The sequence below is a fragment of the Amphiura filiformis genome, chromosome 2 (genome assembly GCF_039555335.1).
Source record: "Amphiura filiformis chromosome 2, Afil_fr2py, whole genome shotgun sequence".
Classification (NCBI taxonomy): Eukaryota; Metazoa; Echinodermata; class Ophiuroidea; order Amphilepidida; family Amphiuridae; genus Amphiura; species Amphiura filiformis.
The window spans coordinates 84,279,983-84,299,513 of NC_092629.1; the positions used below are offsets into that span (position 1 = coordinate 84,279,983).

Genomic DNA, 19,531 nt, shown 5'->3' on the forward strand with positions numbered 1-19,531 from the left:
TATGGATTTCAACTGGAATAGCCAAATATTCTCTCACTTGCTGTAATTGCTAGTTGTGTATTAGAAAACCTGATTCTCTGAATTCTGACATGACCTTGTGGTGAACCTTTTTATCAGTATGGCTATTTTAGATGTATTAATTACCGTATATCCTCGAACAGTCGCTCCCCTTCATATAAACGCCCCCAGTGATGAAAATAACCCTCAAACTAACGCCCCCTCAGAACAAAGGGCCCAATTTTACATGTTTTGGCTGCAATACTACAAATTCCTCCTGAATTCCGAAACACTGTCAGTCCGAACCACCGTCAGTCTGAATTTTGAGGATTAGGGTTAGCGTTAGTAACCCTAACCCTCAAAATTCGGACTGAGTCTTATGGTGGAAAATGCAATGCTAGGGGTGTTTGACGAAATACGGTAATTAACTATACTGAGCGGTTTTGCATCGTTCCTGTATCATTAGTTCCAAACAGCTCCACATTAAACCTTATTTCCTTCAACAATGTATGTCATTATGACTTACCCTGTTGTTGACCCCCCCCACAACAGGTTCACCTTTCTACTGACCTATGACCTTTGTCTTATTACTGTTCATACCACACTTGATCATGTCAAACGACTGTTCTTCATTCCATTAAACCCAGCTTGCCATGCAATAACCTCTTCAGAAGCCTTGCTTGTGGATCTTAGAATGTTACATCAAGACTCCAGCGTGTTTCAGTATGAAACAGTCATTGCGTTTTTCCAGTTGACATATATGCACCCCTTTTAAAGACACGACCTTAAACTCCCACACAGGGGGTCTATATTTCAAATGGATTCACCAATTCAGGTAACCTCATTTGAAATTCACACTCCCTGTGTGGAAGATCAAGGTTATGTCTTCCATAGGGCATGGATGGATTTCATCTGGAATGGCCCATTTTACGAATCATACATCACATCCCTTCCCCACCCCCGTCAACAACAAGTCTTACAGACCTCGCAGAAACAGTACTCTTTGCAGTAGACAATCTACTCCCATGTTTGCTAGACTGACCCGACATGACCTGTGACCTTGATGACACCTGTGACCTTGGTGTGACCTGTGACCTTGGTGTGTGTCTGTCATGATTGGTTGCTATATGGATGGCGCTATCATCTTGATAGTTGGAATTCGCGCCCGGCAGGTTCGTTGGTGAGCTTGCTGGGTGACTCATCGGCGGCCCATTCTCCCCATAACTCAGTATCGTGTATGGACGTCCTGTAATTTATATACAAAGCATCAAGCATGTAAAATTTATAACAGTGGTACCTTCCCCTATAGCACAGTATCATGTATAAAGGGCCTGCAATTACACAAAGTATCAAAACATGTTTTAACTAATTATATAGCGATACCTTTAATTAGAGTTTGGGTACTCAGTCATTTTGCAAGCAAATCAAGTTCAATTTTGACATCCTAAAATGAAAACCAAAGCTTAAGAGTTTCTCACACCAAAGGTTTCACAAGACAAATTCATGGAGAAAAGTAGATTAACAATGTCCAAAAAACAAGGTTTTCCTCTGTTTGATGGAAACCCTATACTAAATGGGTTATTCCAAATTGGCCATGGTATTGTTGGTAACAGAAAGTATCATCAATACTTTGGGCATATCGGTATCTGGTGTTAGCAAAAGTGAGTATCGCCCATCCCTACTGTCAACCGTAGTAAATGACACATCAATAATTTGGCCCACCACATTAAAACACAGCAGCTGTCTTCAAAAAGGTACATTTTAATTCTTAATCAAGTCGAAGAATTGTCTCAATTTGAGTTTAAAATTACATCTCATTTATTGATGTCTGATGTGGAATATAATTATACAATTTTTTGGGTTTTCCGATAACTGCTGTTTCGATGTGATAGGTCACATATGTGCCCATCCACCACAAACTGGTCGTAAAGTCGGCATTTTCTATTTTGAGATACAATCAAAAACAGTATATGGATTTCTATGTAAAATATATTAGGAATTTGACCTTTGATGAACCATAACTTCACTTCCGATGAAGCTGGAGGTGTCATTTTAAAGCTGCAATAAACAGAAAATGATCTAGAGCCGACTTTACTACCACTTTGTGGTGAATGGTCACATATATTCAATCACATTATAGCAAATAAATACAAAACCTCCACAAATAACTACCACTACAGTCCAACCTCTTTTATCCAGCCATGATGGGACCTAGCATTGGCCAGATACAAATGAAAAAAAGTGAATTATGTGTAACTCTACATTGAATGACCAAGTGCCAAAATTGCAACAACACAAGATTACTCAACAGATGATATTTGAGTGACATGTATGCAACATAAAGTCTGCACAAAAAGTAACTCAGCTGTTGTAAATACGCCTATAGATTCAGAAATAAAAAAAATTTTCACAGTATTTCAACATAAAAAGAAGGATGATTTATTTACGCGCATTTTGATATCCCATTTGTCCAATTTTGTTCAATATTGACAATACAGCAGTGTTTTGAAAGAAAAATACCCCAATTTAAAAGTTGCAGTTATTTGTATTGGTTTGAAGTAAGCGCGAAGATAATGGCGAGCTAATACGTGGTTACAGTGCTGGCTGCTGGCATTATAAACATTGATTGCTACTGTGTTATATTGAACGACATTTGACGAATGGGGTATCAAAATGCGCGTAAATAAATCATCCTTCTCTCGTTGAAATATTGTGAAAACAATTATTAGTTCTGAATCTATAGGCGTATTTATAATAGCCGAGTTACTTTTTGTGCAGACTTTGATGCTTCAGAGCATGACATTACTGGGTCAAAGCATTAAAAACCAGTTTTCCTGTGAAATTAACACATCCGAATAAGAAGGAGATTCGTACAAAAGAGGTATGGATAAGGGAGGTTGTACTGTATTACATTTAATCAAATTTACCAATATATATATTTGCCACTTCACACCAATTATTAAATCTGCACCTAATTAGCACATCAAAATAATTAGCCTTAATTACATGGATTGGGTTAGGGTTTAAGGATGGAATTAGGATACGGCTAAGTTACGGTTAGGATTAGGATTAAAAGAAGATTTAGGAGTAAAAGAAGCATAAATGCTTAGGATTAGAGCTCAAAAGAGCTCTATATTTGATGCAATCTTATCCAGCTAAAAAATTAAAATAACCTGGAATTTTTAACATGTGACATATGTCCTCCTCATAAATAGTCCTACACTGCCAAAACGTGGGTTAAAATTTTTAACCAACAGGATTACTAGGTGAACCACACAAATTTTGGTTACAATTTTAACCAATAAGTTAAAACTTTTTAACCCATGTCATCAGAAGTTTAAACTTGGTGGTTAAAATCTTTAACCAACAATTATGTGGTTCACCTGGTAATCCTGTTGGTTAAAAATTTTAACCCACGTTTTGGCAGTGTAAGATGATGTTGTGACCTTGCCCTTTCAATGACCTTTGAGGGCATTATATATAAGGATGGCAACTCTATAGTCTGTCCCATCTCAAGTTGAGAGTAACGCCATGTTGGATTTTGTAGTGGCAGAATCGAATCAGTGCTTTTATGAGGTTGCTGCCAGTGTACAAACAAATCGGCCTTCTTGAGGTTCTAGGTTAGCTTGCATGATTCGAATCTGCTACTTTGGAATCCAACATGGCGTTCGGAATTTTATAAAAATTATTTTTGGATTTATAAAGCGCCTTTCTCCAGATCTTAGAGGAATCAAAGCGCTGTAATTTTGCTGCAATGATGAATCATCACAATCAGATCGCATCAACTAGATTGCTGCCAAACGGCGCATACCTATCCGCATTTAGATTGTAACATCCACCAATTATAATATGTGCAACTCCCCAAATTCCATTGGGTGAAGGAAGTTTTGATAACCAAACAACAAGGCGTTACTCTCAACTTGGAATGAGACAGACTGTAGTCCTTGATCATGATTTAGAATCTTTCAATTTTTTCTTCACTAAATGAGGATACTCGACACCCCTATCATTGTTATATCCAAAATGATAAGCCCACAACATCATAGGGCTTCTGAGAAAGATGTGCGTCCACACTTCAAACATTTTAAACCGTTTTAAATTGTTTGTTCCCAGCACATAGGAACTTGTATCCGATGATAAAATTGGCTATTGTAAAAGTCTGTAACTTTGCAACTAAGTATAATATATATGTGACATCCAACGAAATGTGTGTCAAGTCGCAAGTTGGTAGACTCCTGGCTGATAATTGATGCTCTTTATTTGACACACACCTGTACAAACCATAGCAGCTGAAGGGAGTATCCCATCATGCATCTGCTTGCTCCATAGCAAATACATACAAAATAAAAGTAAGAGCCGCTTAAATATTGAGAGCTATGGATAGTTTCACAATACTTTAGAAATCATATTTTTTCAAACAAAAGTCTAAGCTCCTGATATAAGAGAGTAATTGAAAGTTGATGAAGTGAGGGATTTTGTATACACTTTCTAGTTTCTATGGCATGTGCAGTTCTTCCATGATACTGCAGAGCATAATGGGATACACCTATCAGCTGCTGTGTGTACAAACCAATTGTGCTTGGGACATTCTGCATGCCAGTAGTATGTCCTTTGTGAATGGGATGCAACATGCACAATAGGGCATTCATTAAGGACATACTACTGACATATACAGGTCAAACAAAGAACACCAATTCAGCAGCCAGGGGTCTCGAAACTACGTACCAACTTCTGACTTTAGGCTCATTTCCTTGGAGCAGGTCATGTGTGCATCATAAGAACATCAACTCAGCAGCTCAAAGGTCTCAAGACTCATATTGTGGAAGCAGGTCACATATGTGACACGATCAAGGGAAATGAGTCGGATGTCGCTAATATTGATTTTCAGATATTGGCAAAGAAAGTGTTAAAATTCTTTTGTTTTATGTTGTTTTCAGCGATTGATAAAATGACGTAACTTCACAAAGAAAAGTCGTATCAACATGGGGCTTTCAGTTTCTGAAAGATCTAATTGTCTTCTTTAGAAACATAAGTAAACCTCATTTTCGACCAGGGTCGACATGTGACTCATTCCCCTTGATCATGTCACATATATGAATGTATGATTTTGGCAACATCATTCTTAAATACTGGGTAAGTTGCTGATGACAACAACTTAGTTTTCAAAATTGGGCTATTGCATTTAAATCCACACTACCCCTGTGGACGATTTTGGAAGTATCTTCCACAAGGGGAGTATGAATTTCAAATGGATTAAACACATTAGGCAGTTCCATTTGAATTTCATACGCCCCCTGAGAAAGATTCAACCTTAATCTTCCAAAGAGGGATATCAGATGTCAAGTAGAGCTGGTTAATGTGCTTATTTAATTTGCAATTCATACTCCCCCTGTGGAAGATATATCCAAAATCTTCAACAGGGGTAGTGTGGATTTTAAATGGAATAGCCTAATTTGGCTCCTTTAGCCTGGTTACAGATCAGATCAAGCTAGATTGTGTTACATATAATAAAGATAGTGTGCAAGTTAGTTCACCCATACGGGCTATTCCAGTCGAAATTCATACACCCCCATGGAAGATAATTATGATCTTAATCTCCCACACATGGGGTGCAGATTTCAAATGGAATCACCAATTCAGGTAACCCCATTTGAAATTCACACTCCTGTGTGGAGGAGTAAGGTTACTCCATAGGGGATATGGATTTCGACGGGAAGAGCCCAATTTCACAGAAATCAGTGCATTCATACATAATATACTCACCCATCAAGTACTGTGCAGATATAAGCAGGATTAAATTGAAAGGAAGAGAGAGTAAATATATCTGACATGCAATAGATTGTTTCATTACCAGGGACTAAATATCAAACCTGAAAACTTGAGAGCACATGTAAAGAACCCTGACATGCAATAGATTGTTATTAAGAGCTATACAATGCCCAGTGGCTGGGAATTTGAAAAGAGTAATTCAATTTGACATGCAATAGATTGTTATTAAGGCCCATACCTTAGCTCACCATTAGTGGTTGGTGATTTGAAAGGAAAGCTAACTGAACTCTAACATGCAATTGCTTGTTATTAGAACCTATACATTTAACGGCCCGCTCCCCATACACTATGGAGTAATTTGTAAGGAAGAAAGAGTAAATACCTGACATGCAGTAGATTTTTATTAGGGCATATATGGTACAATTCTGGTTTACCCTGTGCACCCTGTGTTTTAGGTACAATTCTGGTTTACCATGCGTTTTAGGTACAATTCTGGTTTACCCTGCACACCCTGTGTTTTAGGTACAATTCTGGTTTACCCTGCGCGCCCTGCGTTTTAGGTACAATTCTGGTTTACCCTCAAGCACCCTGTGTTTTAGGTACAATTCTGGTTTACCCTGCGCACCCTGTGTTTTAGGTACAATTCTGGTTTACCCTGTGCACCCTGTGTTATAGGTACAATTCTGCTTTACCCTGTGTACCCTGTGTTTTAGGTACAATTCTGGTTTACCCTGTGTACCCTGTGTTATAGGTACAAATCTGGTTTACCCTGTGTTATAGGTACAATTCTGGTTTACCCTCGCACCCTGTGTTTTAGGTACAATTCTGCTTTACCCTGTGTACCCTGTGTTTTAGGTACAATTCTGGTTTACCCTGCGCACCCTGTGTTATAGGTACAATTCTGGTTTACCCTGCGCACCCTGTGTTTTAGGTACAATTCTGCTTTACCCTGTGTACCCTGTGTTTTAGGTACAATTCTGGTTTACCCTGCGCACCCTGTGTTTTAGGTACAATTCTGGTTTACCCTGCGCACCCTGTGTTTTAGGTACAATTCTGGTTTACCCTGTGTACCCTGTGTTTTAGGTACAATTCTGCTTTACCCTGTGTACCCTGTGTTTTAGGTACAATTCTGGTTTACCCTGCGCACCCTGTGTTATAGGTACAATTCTGGTTTACCCTGTGCACCCTGTGTTATAGGTACAATTCTGCTTTACCCTGTGTACCCTGTGTTTTAGGTACAATTCTGGTTTACCCTGCGCACCCTGTGTTATAGGTACAAATCTGGTTTACCCTGTGCACCCTGTGTTATAGGTACAATTCTGGTTTACCCTGCGCACCCTGTGTTTTAGGTACAATTCTGCTTTACCCTGTGTACCCTGTGTTTTAGGTACAATTCTGGTTTACCCTGTGCACCCTGTGTTATAGGTACAATTCTGGTTTACCCTGTGTACCCTGTGTTTTAGGTACAATTCTGCTTTACCCTGTGTTTTAGGTACAATTCTGGTTTACCCTGCGCACCCTGTGTTATAGGTACAATTCTGGTTTACCCTGTGTACCCTGTGTTTTAGGTACAATTCTGCTTTACCCTGTGTACCCTGTGTTTTAGGTACAAATCTGGTTTACCCTGTGCACCCTGTGTTATAGGTACAATTCTGGTTTACCCTGCATTTTAGGTACAATTCTGGTTTACCCTGCACACCCTGTGTTTTAGGTACAATTCTGGTTTACCCTGCGCACCCTGTGTTATAGGGTTAGGGTTTAGGATTAGGGTTAGGGTTGGGTGAGGGTCAGGATTAGAGTTAGTGTTAGGACTAGGATTAAGGTTATACTTGTGTGCAGGGTATACCAGAATTATTCCAGGCACATACCATAATACCCGCTCCACAGTAGCGAGTAATTTGTAAGGAAGAGTAAATAATTCTGACATGCAATAGATTGTTATCATAGGGTACCCTAAGCTATAGATCATTAGAATTAGGGGCTGCATCTTACCACCTACCCCTCTCTATAGTAACTTGTGTGGACGAAAGAGTAAATAATTCCAACATGCAACAGATTTTAAAGACTATAGTCCATTTGGCTTCCACAAGAGAGTGACGTTAGTACTTTGTCAGAATTACTTCAAACGTGTACAGATGCACCACCTTTGATCGTGCTGTAGACACACCATACAGTTCTTTGAGTCAACTCACATGGTTTAATACTACGCACACTGCTGCACAGTGACATCACTCTCTTGAGCAGACCAGATGGACAATTTAGGGCCTATGCCTTATCTACCCACTCCCCAATGGTGGGTAATTTGGAAAGAAGAAATAGTAACTCTGACATGCAATAGATTTTTATTAGGGGATGTACCTTAATTAACTACTACCACCTCCCTAGTAGTGGGAAGAAAAAGTAAAATAACTCTGACATGCAATAGATTGTTATCAGAGACTGTACCTTAAGTACTACCACCTCACCTGGTAGTGGCAAGAAAGAGTAATAACTCTGACATGCAATAGATTGTCACTAGGACTGTACCTTATACTACCACTTCCCCTGGTAGTGGAAAGAAATAGTAAATAACTCTGCATGCAATAGACTGTTATTAGCCACTGTACCTTAACTATTACCACATCCCTGGTAGTGACAAGAAAGAGTAATAACTCTGACATGCAATAGATTGTTACTAGGGATTTGAAAACCCTCAAGCTGGCATGCAATCGATGTCAGTCCCAGCCAGTCCAGACCTGGTTTAACCCTCCCAGCCCCAGCCCAACCCGGTGAAAGACTTTCTTACATGTACCTGGCCTGGCCTGACCTGACCTGTCCCATGTTTTGATACATATCCTTCCCCAACCCTGGACTCAAGCGAGTCAGGTCTGGTCTGGGAATGTTCTGGATGTTGATCAAAACAAGTACAGTAACTCACCTTGTGGATTCTTAATGTTGTTGAGATATGGAACTGTCTTCTTGGCTACAAGACTTGGTCTAAGGCTAGTACTTGAAAAGAAAAAAGACACACATGATATGATTAATGTTGTTGAGATATGGAACTGCTCAGTTTCAAAACCATAACCTCACATTCATTAAGTCACGCCTGTACAGAGACACATGCTCTCTATATTACTAATCCTTGATCAAATCCTTGCTTTCAACAAACAATCTCTGTCATATGGAAATTTGGTCCAAATGTATGAGGGCTACTACAAGAGCCCATTTGGCTTCCTCAATACAGTAGCATTTGCATGTGATACACACAAAATGAAATGTGGATTATCTGTAGGGCGCTGTCACTTAGCACCGCACCCTACAGATGCATTGATCTCAAGGTTGACGACGCTATTGTCTCGAGCATGTGCGCATACCTGTGGGCATACACATGCACATAGTGTAAGACTTACTCAATAGGAGGTAAACCAATATGCTGATAATGCTTCCACTCTTCAAGGAATGCGCCTGATAACCTGTACTCTTGTGTGTGATACTTGAGCACTTTGAACAGGAATGGATCACTACGACACCTGTATGATGAAAAGAATTGACAGGGCAAATTAGAAATATTAAATGAGGCATTCAAAGCTACATTTGTATGTTTTTGATAGAAAATAAACATGTTTAAGTAAAGGAAAATGAAAATTACAAGAAATAATGTTTCTTCTACTTAAACAAGACCAAGGACAATAACACTTTGGGTGCTCATTTTATTTCAATGCCAATGAGGTAAGAAAACGGCAGTTGTTCCAAATCTACCTTACACAGTGTGGGCTGACATTCAGTAGATGTCTCTTGGCCAAACATTAAAATTAGGTATCGCTATAAAATGTGTCATAAAAACAAAACGGTGAATGCCAATTCCTTGATTTTTTCACACAAGATCACCGTGGATATGTTATCTATAAAATGTTTTAAAACCTAAAAGGGTCAACTCAGTTCTTAAATAAAATGGATTCTTTTCTCTATTGCACTTTTTTGCCTCACCCTGTATGAAGTTACCTCTCTGTTTCGTGATTATAGCAGAGATATCCTAGTGCAATATAGCAGCCAATCCCTGGACCTCTTCATTCCCATATAGGAGCAGATGACGTAAATGACATGTAACGGGGAAAGACTCAGGAGACAAACAGACACACACAGAGGGACAGGTATACAGGCAGGCAGGCAGACATCTTACCTATTAAGTAGTCGCCTCTCTGCTTTGTGGTTATAGCTGAGATATCCTAGTGCAATAGCAGCTGATCCCTGGACCTGCTCATTTTCACGTAGGAGCAAAACGACACAGGTGATCAACAGTGTTAACAGACACAAATGCAGCAGGAACACCTATATGTATTGGATAAAACATAAAAAGTGTAAAAAGTATATAAATGAAATTTGCCAAAATCGTCTGATTTGTAGATTTTTAAGATCTTCTCAAGAATGATACAAGTCATAAGCACATGTTGATTGCAATACAATCTGATAAATGAGCTTTGGTCAAAAAATTGTTATACTGGAAACTAGATTGCTTCCAAGAGCTCCATCTTACCCCTCCCAATCTCAGGATGCTTTTTAAAAGCTGTTCCTGCGTTAATCTGGTAATACAATATGATAACAGAGTTGTGATCAGAGAGTCCTTCAAGAAGGACTACGGCTATCGGAGGATGGAGGCTCGGCGATTCCAAGCATAGAGTTGTTCTCGGTGAAGCAGAGCAGTGAGGCTGGCCTAGCTACACAGTTTTTAACCTCAGCCAAGAGCCTTTTTTTTTAAAAAGGACTATCAGGTTGTTGCTTCAAATGATCTACTTTATCCATCCCCAACCCATGATAGAGAACCCTTGCAAGCCGGTTGCAGCCGATTCAGGTGCAAACCTATCCACACTTAGATTGTAACAAACATCCACCAATTATCTGTGTAGCACCCCAAAGTCCATTGGGTGAAAGGAATTTTGATAACCAAACAATTCAACTAATACCGATTTTGAATGCAGGATGAACCCGGCAACCCAAAAGAAAACCTGCGAGAGCGAGGATGGATCAGGATAAACCAAATGCTAGTACAGTCCCTGGGCACGGCCGAGGTTTGAACGTGGAACTCGTTGGTGCAAGGTTAGAGAGCAACCACGATGCCAACTCACTCTCCTGATTAAAAATATGTTAACCAACTGAGAGTCAGGATTAAGTTGAAATCCACCTGCCCCAAAAAACTACCAAGTACACAGAACCCTTACCTGCTCTTGTATGGGCTAATCTTGCTATGCAATCTGACGCTAAAGCCAGGATTAAGTCATTATTGGATTGCTCAAGAAGATCCACAAGCAGTTTGATTCCCATCGCTGATGACTTGGCTTGATCTTCATCTGGAATGATGCGAGCTAAAATAACAATCTACACAAGGAAATTGTTGTATAAAAAAGAGAAAACAATTAAATAGTCATATTGTGGAACATTCACTGTTAGTGGGAGAAGACACTGAACTATTTGCTTGTAATGACATTGACTTTCTGAATGGACACCTTGAACAGGAAAAAGTCCTCAAAAACGTATTACTCGAACAAATTTGCATTGGACTCAATAGAGTAATATTCTCACTTGAGTCAAATCTATTTTTCCAAGAGTCAAATCCAAATTCTCAATTGTCAGTCAAAATCTAGCATCAGAAAGCACTTTTCAATGATTTAAACAACTGAAAATGTGATGAAAACTTTCTCAAAGGCAGCTCTCTAGCAAAGGGCACCATCAGTAACTTAAGGGCTGTTTTTACAACTGGACACAGGGGCAAGTGCCTGTGGTGTTACAGCTTGCCCAAAGCATTTACAGCTGGTTTTTGCCAACGGATAATTAAATTTGAACCTTACTGCTAGAGATAAGCCTGTAATCGACAGTGGCGGCGCCGGGATTTTTTTTCGGAGGGCATTGGGGGCGGGAAAAGTGAATTTCAGGGGGGGGGGGAATCAACACATTTTGCACAATATTGCCGCAAAAAGTGGAAATGTTCGTAATGTTGGGATTTTACTGGGGGGAAACAGTGTTCTGACTGGGGGGGCATTTTCCCCATGCCCCCCCCACCATTGGTAATCAACTTACCATAAATGCAGCATTGCACCTATAAAACTCATCTTGTGATGCCATGAAAGGTTCAAAACAGAAATATCTGACACCACCTGACTCTGCTATCTCTTTTGTTGTGCTACGTTGTTGTATGCAAAGGCAGCCAGCGATAAACCTGTACAAATAAAAATTATTTGAAATTTTATATTGCACTACACACCATAAAGAAGTGTTAGGAAAATATGATTGCCCCAATTTGCACTACAATTTGCACCCCCTGGATTCCACATTTTCCCCAGGCCTGCCCATAACCCCCAGAGGAGTGTGACCAATCCTATACCTCCTATGGGGGACCTATCTTATACGCATATTCAGTTGCATCATTTACGTCATCCTGGTCATAGTTTCAAACCAAGGACGCCCTCGCTTGGAGGTGTGTCCTCGTTTTATGGTGTGTATCCATATGTAGGTCCTCGTTTGGAAGCATTTACAAATGCACCCCCCACCCACACACACACAGAAAAGTGATTATATAGTCTCCTGCCTTATCATGCAAGATTAAAAGTAAAGCAGATTTTGCATTTCTGATTACAGATTCATAATCTGCATAAAATTTCTGCCTAGAAAAAGTTCCTTTGACCATATTAATATCAATAACTTGATGTTCAAACCATTTTTGCCCCCAGATGGTACCAAGATCTTGAACGCTGTCGTCAGTGGTATCTCTTGACATAATATAATAACAATACATTCGGTATATATCGGCCTTTACATTAACTTATCATCATTACTAACATAGAAGACCTTGGCATAAAACATGATGTTGCACTTTCTGCATAATGTATAGCCTTTGGACATATCACATTACACATATTAATTAACTCATCAATTAAAATTAATAATAACATAATTCCCTCTGGCATAAGACATAATCATGTTGCACTTTATAAACATAAAAGAAGCTATATGCTAACATAAGACCCCGGTATAAGACATTTATGTTGTACTTTTATGTTGTACTTTCTGAAACAATACAAAACATAAAAGAAGCTAGATCATCCGTGCTTCTTTTGTTTCTCAATATCAGATCAATTTTCCCAAATTTCCGCCTCATCTAATCACATACACATCATTTAACTATAAATAACAAAACCTACATGTATATAAAGTCTGCACAAAAAGTAACTCAGCTGTTATAAATACGCCTATAGATTCAGAACTAATAATTGTTTTCACAATATTTCAGCATAGCGAGAAGGATGATTTATTTACACACATATTGATACCCCATTCGTCAAATGTCGTTCAATATTAACAACACAGTAGTGCTTTTACAGAAAAATACCCCAATTTAAAAGTTGCCGTTTACAGCGATCAAAGGTTATAATGCCAGCACTGTAAACACTTAAAGCCCGCCATTATCTTCGCGCTTACTTCAAATCAATACAAATAACTGCAACTTTTTAATTGGGGTATTTTTCTTTCAAAACACTGTTGTATTGTCAATATTGAACAAAATTGGACAAATGGGGTATCAAAATGCACGTTAATAAATCATCCGTCTTATTATGTTGAAATATTGTGAAAACAATTATTAGTTCTGAATCTATAGGCATATTTATAACAGCCGAGTTACTTTTTGTGCAGACTTTATATATCACCATAACAACATATTGTACGAGATATTTTCTACGTAAATTTCTCTTTGCTTATCCTTGATCAAAAAGGCATACAAATGATTATGAATAATGTGATCCAATACAATAATAAAGCAATACTCTATTGATGAGAGGAAATAGACAGATCTTTATTCCACCTGCCTCACCTGCTATAGGTCTTTGAATTATCCAGTACTCATTCACTGCAGATTTTAATCATGCATTCATTTATGCCAATTTTGTTTTCACATGTAAGCACATTGTTGTCTAGACTGTGAACTCGGTCCTCAATGTTAGTCAGTTTTTGCTGATGGTATTTGTTATGAATGACTGTTCACAAACATTTGTTAGGGGGGCCTGATGCAAAAAGGGGGGCCTGAAAATGTTTGACCCTCTTAATGAATGACCACAAATATTTTCCTGGGAAAATTAAGTTTATATACTTTTCTATTGACCCATAATTTTCATGTCAAAAAGGGGGGCCTTGAAATATTTGAGGTCTGTAAAGGGGGGTCCTGAAAAAATTGTGATATGAATTTTTTTTGCATCAGCCCCCCTTAACAAGTGTTTGTGAATGGTCCCTAACATTGGATTGCTGAGTTCCAAAGATAAAATTTGCTTTTACTTTTAGCAGTTTCAGCTAAAACACTGGGATTATGCTACAAAAAACAGTGTTTGTTTCATGTAGGGGCCTAATAACCAAATTGCAAAATGCATTTTTTGTTTTTCGAGTTGGGATTTACATACATGGTGAATTATGACTCAAATCACAAATATTTATAGTCAAATCAGTGCAGATTTATGCTTGATATGAAAATTATAAGTTTTAGAAAAAAAATTACAGATTGATTTTCATTTATTGATATTACATGTATATTGCTTGTAAAAGAATATATGTATCAGAAACAAATCTATGATTTTTGTTTGCTTGAAAATGTCACTTGTTTCTGAATTTCTAAAATTACAAAAACAAAAAGTGGTAAAATGGGTCCCTAAAACAATATGTGCACAGCCTACCGGAAAGAAAAAAGAAATAAGGAACTGTTTTGTCATAAATTGTCATGTCTATTGCCAGTTCAAGGCACTCCTTGCATATGCGGAACCGTGCGAATGAGTAGGGTTTAAACTTTCCCAAGAAAAGACCTTTTCAGAGGGCTAAACTTTTGGTGCTCTAGAGAGATCCATCCTCAGAGCAACTAAACAAAACTTACAGCTATCTGGAATCAGTCAAATCATAACTCAAATGTATTATTTGTTTAAAGATGAAGACCCACTTTTGGTGAAATTTGGGAATTAGTCAAGGTTAAAATGTATCCATTTAAATTCTGTTCTGTCTGTCATCAAGGTAACAGGTGTAAGTCCTGTGGAGAACTGGCCAAGCGGGGCTTCCTGTTTAAGGGATATGGTTGAGGTTTAGAGTGTTAGGTTTTAAGGTTAGGGTAAGTGTCAGGTTTGGGTTAGAGTGCACAGGAGCATTCTATACTTTATTCCACATTTGAAATCCATAATTGGACAGTAATAAAGTAGGACTACTGGACTAGTACAAATATTTGTATGTTTAGTCAGAGTATAATACACATAGTTGAAATCAACAATATCATTTATTATTACACAACTGGCTCAAATTGTGTCATAACAAGTAGGACTACATTGTACTTTACTCACCAGCTAACAGTTGGACTAATTCATCTTGTGAATACAACAGTCTGAGTATATGCACATAGTTGAAATCCATATTGTCCATAATATCATTCATTACATCTTGGTTTCCTGTCAAACAAAACAAATCAATATTTGGAAGAATTGGTAGTGCAAGAAAATATTATCTGCAATAGCTGCCCTATAGACATTTGACAATTTATGCATATGTGACACGATCTGGTACGTGGGGGCCAAAGGCAGCAAATTTGAAACTGAGATAAAGGCAAAAATATGGAGTAAAAAACAATAAAATACATACGAAAATACACATCACAAACCTCATATCTTAAGAACCAAGTATACTAGACCTTTGGTGTTTTCAGTATATGATAGCCTAATGTTACTATAAGGTAATAATTATAGTAACTCAATTTCCAAAAATGCCTCTTTTGGCCCTTTTGGCCCCATGGAGCAGATTATGTCACATCTTATGTTATGACATCTGGCAGCTATTGAAGATGGGGCTTGTAAGCTTGACAACCTGTGCATCAGATATCAACATGACCACGCAAAGGTAAACAGCATGTAATGGGTTAAGTATAGGATAATGGCCAAGGATTAGAACGTGAGTGGGTAAGAATGGCTGAGCCGCGGAGCGGCGAAGCCATTCTTACCCACTCACGCTCTAATCATGCCATTAACCGACTTTAATACACACCTATGACGTCGCGCTATTGTTTTACCGCTCCATTATTTTTCACATTAATGGAGTGTTATTGAAATAGGTTGCTCTTTACAAATTGATCAATTACTCATTGATGCGGACAATACACTAATATAATGATCGTACTAAATTTTAGGTGCGAGTGCAAAAATAGTCCGACTCAGCTTTATGTAAAATTTCTATAGAAATACCCATCATATCACGATCCAGGTGTTTAGTTCAAATCATCCGTAACCACCTTCTTGAATTATAAAGATTTAAAATGTTTGTTACACAAATTGAATAAACGTAGATTCAGTAAAATCATTAAAGTGATTAGACCATCAATAGTTCTTTATGCCCACTTCTAATGTATTAACTGTTGAAGTAGTTGCGTCATGTTGCGTTTAGGTCTCTATTTTGCATAATAAGGAAAATTGGCAAAAGGTCATATAGCATGTATAGGCTCATATGAAATGGTCATTACAGTTGTCAACCTCAAGAAAACTATACCTATCGCTATACCTGAGCAATGATACTCTTCTCTGTGAATCGAGTTTACGATTTTGGAACAACCATGCAATTATGGACACTATTGTTTATCTTGGATAATTTTGTGATGGAATCATTCCGAGGATATATATCGTTGATTCGCAGCAGAAGGACCAAAATCAGGTACTTTAAAAGGTACGAAAATTTTAAATGTACTACAACACATTTTACCTAGGCCTATTATTGTCCTTGAACTTTGTCGGCAAAAACAAAACAAACTTCGCCGCCTTCGACGCGAAATAAAAGCCACCTCAACTTCCAGTCCCCTTCCGAAATCAAATGGAGCGTCCCTAACATTGTAATATTTAATTACCGTAAAATGGGGGTAACTTCGGTAAGCGGGTAACTTTGGTCGCTCAAATATATTTTTAAATGGTCATATTTCCGTTACAGCAATATTGTTTTTAGTCATATTTGGTCTCAATTTGTTAAGAAATATATTTGGAAGAAGTCGCTCATGTCCAATTTCTTTGAAAGTTACGAAAATATTGGCATTTTTGACCAAAATGAGCATTTTTTACATTTTTTCAGACAAAATAAAAATCGATATTTGTGAGCAAGGATGCGTGCTTGCTTAATTTTCCATGGGGATAAATGTCACAAAAAACAAAACCTTGCCCATATACAGCGAAGATCATTTTTTTTCATTTTCTTTTCTTCATGGAATGTAATACTCTGACCAAAGTTGCCCCAAATGTGGGGTAACTTTGGTCAGGCTATTTTCAACCCCTAGGGCACCCTTTCAAAATTATTCAAAAATCTTTTTCAACTTCAAGGTGTAGAAGGGAACCCTAACGTCATAAAAAGAGATAATTAGAAATATATTTGGTTTTGTTTGGAAGCAGTGGTTTAAAAACTCTGAAAAGTGCCCAAAGTTACCCGTTTTACGGTATCGGATAGGCCTACTGATCGATGTAAGTAAATATTCAAGCATGCCAAAATACCATCAGATGAAACATCAGATATACTAATGACAAATAAAAATTATACAGAAAATAGACCTACTGTGGCTGTTATCATTATTAAACATGCCCGAAGAGAACGATTTGAAAATAAACAGATTCATAGGCCTAAATACATTGATACAGAATGTGTATTATGTATATGTAGCAATGTTGCCCAAAATATGACAAATTATATGTAGGGCCTAAGCCACTAAAAAACGTATAAAAATATAAAGAAGGAACAAAAATGTTATAAAAAACAGTAAGCGGAGAAAGAAAGGTCCAAATAAATAAAAGTAAAGGCCTACTAAGTAAAGCCTAAGTGAGGGTAAAACACATCTTGCATAATAAGTACAACGTACTTAGCCAACAATTTAACCTGCCCGCTTTGATCTTGACTTGCTTTTCACCGATTGCATTGTAAGGGCTCGGATAGCGACGTTTTTGCGTTATTTTGTTTGTGGCACCTAAGAGCAAATCAGACACATCCTTCTGATATCAAATAATTTAGATTTTTATTAAATTCACGATACAATACACATTTTAAGGCAAATTATTAAAAATTGATATTTTTGAAATTTAACAGTCCTCAAAGTAAATTGTATAAATCTAACGATATGCAGTAAATAGTAGGAAGTTGGGTTGAACAGCAAGTCAATCATATGAAAATTGTGACCTTCATTATTAAAGATATAGATTTTTTCCTCAAAACACTAAAAAATGTAGGTCTTTTTGGAAACAAATGTTTAAGTTCTATATGAAAGGTCAAATTTTCAATTGAGTCGGCTTTTCATCCCAGCTACATAGGCCTATAGTTTAATTACATATCATTAGATTTATAAAGTTTACTTCGAGGATTGTTACATTTGGAAAAATATAAAAAATATGAAATTTTAATAATTTGTATTATATCGCGAATTTCACAAAATCAAAATTATTATTATTATTAGATATAGGGACAATCCTCGTATTCAGCATGCAATTCGATATGTCTGATGTGCTCTCAGGTCCCATGACAATACTGTGCAAATGTTGCTATCCGCTTCCTCAATTTATTGTATTAATGAAAATCATTTTCTTCTTGTTTTTCGTATCATTGTTTTGCATGAATGAAGTGATGATAACAATACAAGCACTTTTCGCAAATACTTGCTTTTCAAAAGTGCAATTGATATTAACACTACATTCAGAATGCCAGTACTTTTTCCTGAAAAGTATTTGCTTTTCAGAGAAAAGAGAAAGGCATTTACGAATGGCGTGTTATTGTGATCATCGCTCCATTCGTGGAAAATAATGGAGCGGTAAAACAATAGCGCGACGTCATAGGTGTGTATTAATATAATTATAATTGCACTTTTATTAGGACCTTATTAACCCTCTTAGCGTGGGTGTCGACTGCAGACGACATGTTTAAAAAAAATTCTAAAAATTCTAAAATTTCCGAAATGTAAATTTTCATTACCATATTTGGAATCAGCATGAAAAATGCATTGAAATGAGTACAAACAAGCCTAGTATTGGTTCAGTGGTTCTTTAGATAGCTCTTGATATTTTGAGAAAATATCTCAAAATTTGGACTTTTTATGTTGAAGCCCATGGCTAGCACGCAGAGCATTAAAGAGAGTCCCTGCAAAAATCAATGCTTTTATTTGTGCTGTCTGCTCTGAGCTGGTTGTTGTGACAGGCAAATTAATAATAAATTGCAATGCTAATGTTAGAAGGTCATTTCATTATTTTCTCTGTTTGAATTACAAATAAGTAGTGCATTACATTCAATCAGCAGGCCTATACGCCTGTATAAACATAAAAACATGACTGCAAGCATGCATCAGGCTAGTAACTGGGAAAATATGAAGAGAAGAAAGAATCTGCTAGGAAGGCACTGAGATCATTCAATGATTTCTATTTGGAATCATGAACATCATTTTTTTTTTAATTTTAGGTCTTTTGGGAAACTTCATGTAGATGTTCAATACAAAAGTAATGGTCAATATTTCCATGTGATGGCCGCCATTGGTCGGCTAATCATCTCAGCTAAATTATACACTTTTACTTAGATTTAATAAAGTCTACCTAGTGTACTTCGAGGACTGTTAATGTCAAAAATAACTTGCCACATAATTTGTATTATATCACAAATTTCAAAAAATCAAAATAATTTGATATCACAGGGACATTCCTCGTATTCAGAATGCAATTTGGTGTGTCTGATGAGCTCTCGGGTCCCACAAAAAATACTATGCAAAGATGGG

General features: G+C 37.4%; 1 protein-coding gene across 1 annotated transcript in view; it reads right to left on the reverse strand.

Moving 5' to 3' along the window:
- LOC140146719 (uncharacterized) overlaps nt 1-19,531 on the reverse strand; it is a 33,030-nt gene continuing 13,499 nt past the window's right edge. The window contains 9 exon segments of the mRNA XM_072168591.1: nt 1-1,243; nt 8,684-8,754; nt 9,156-9,275; nt 9,926-10,020; nt 10,022-10,074; nt 10,962-11,118; nt 11,818-11,912; nt 11,915-11,956; nt 15,105-15,209. Coding sequence (XP_072024692.1) covers nt 939-1,243; nt 8,684-8,754; nt 9,156-9,275; nt 9,926-10,020; nt 10,022-10,074; nt 10,962-11,118; nt 11,818-11,912; nt 11,915-11,956; nt 15,105-15,209 — 1,043 coding nt within the window. The 3' untranslated portion in view covers nt 1-938.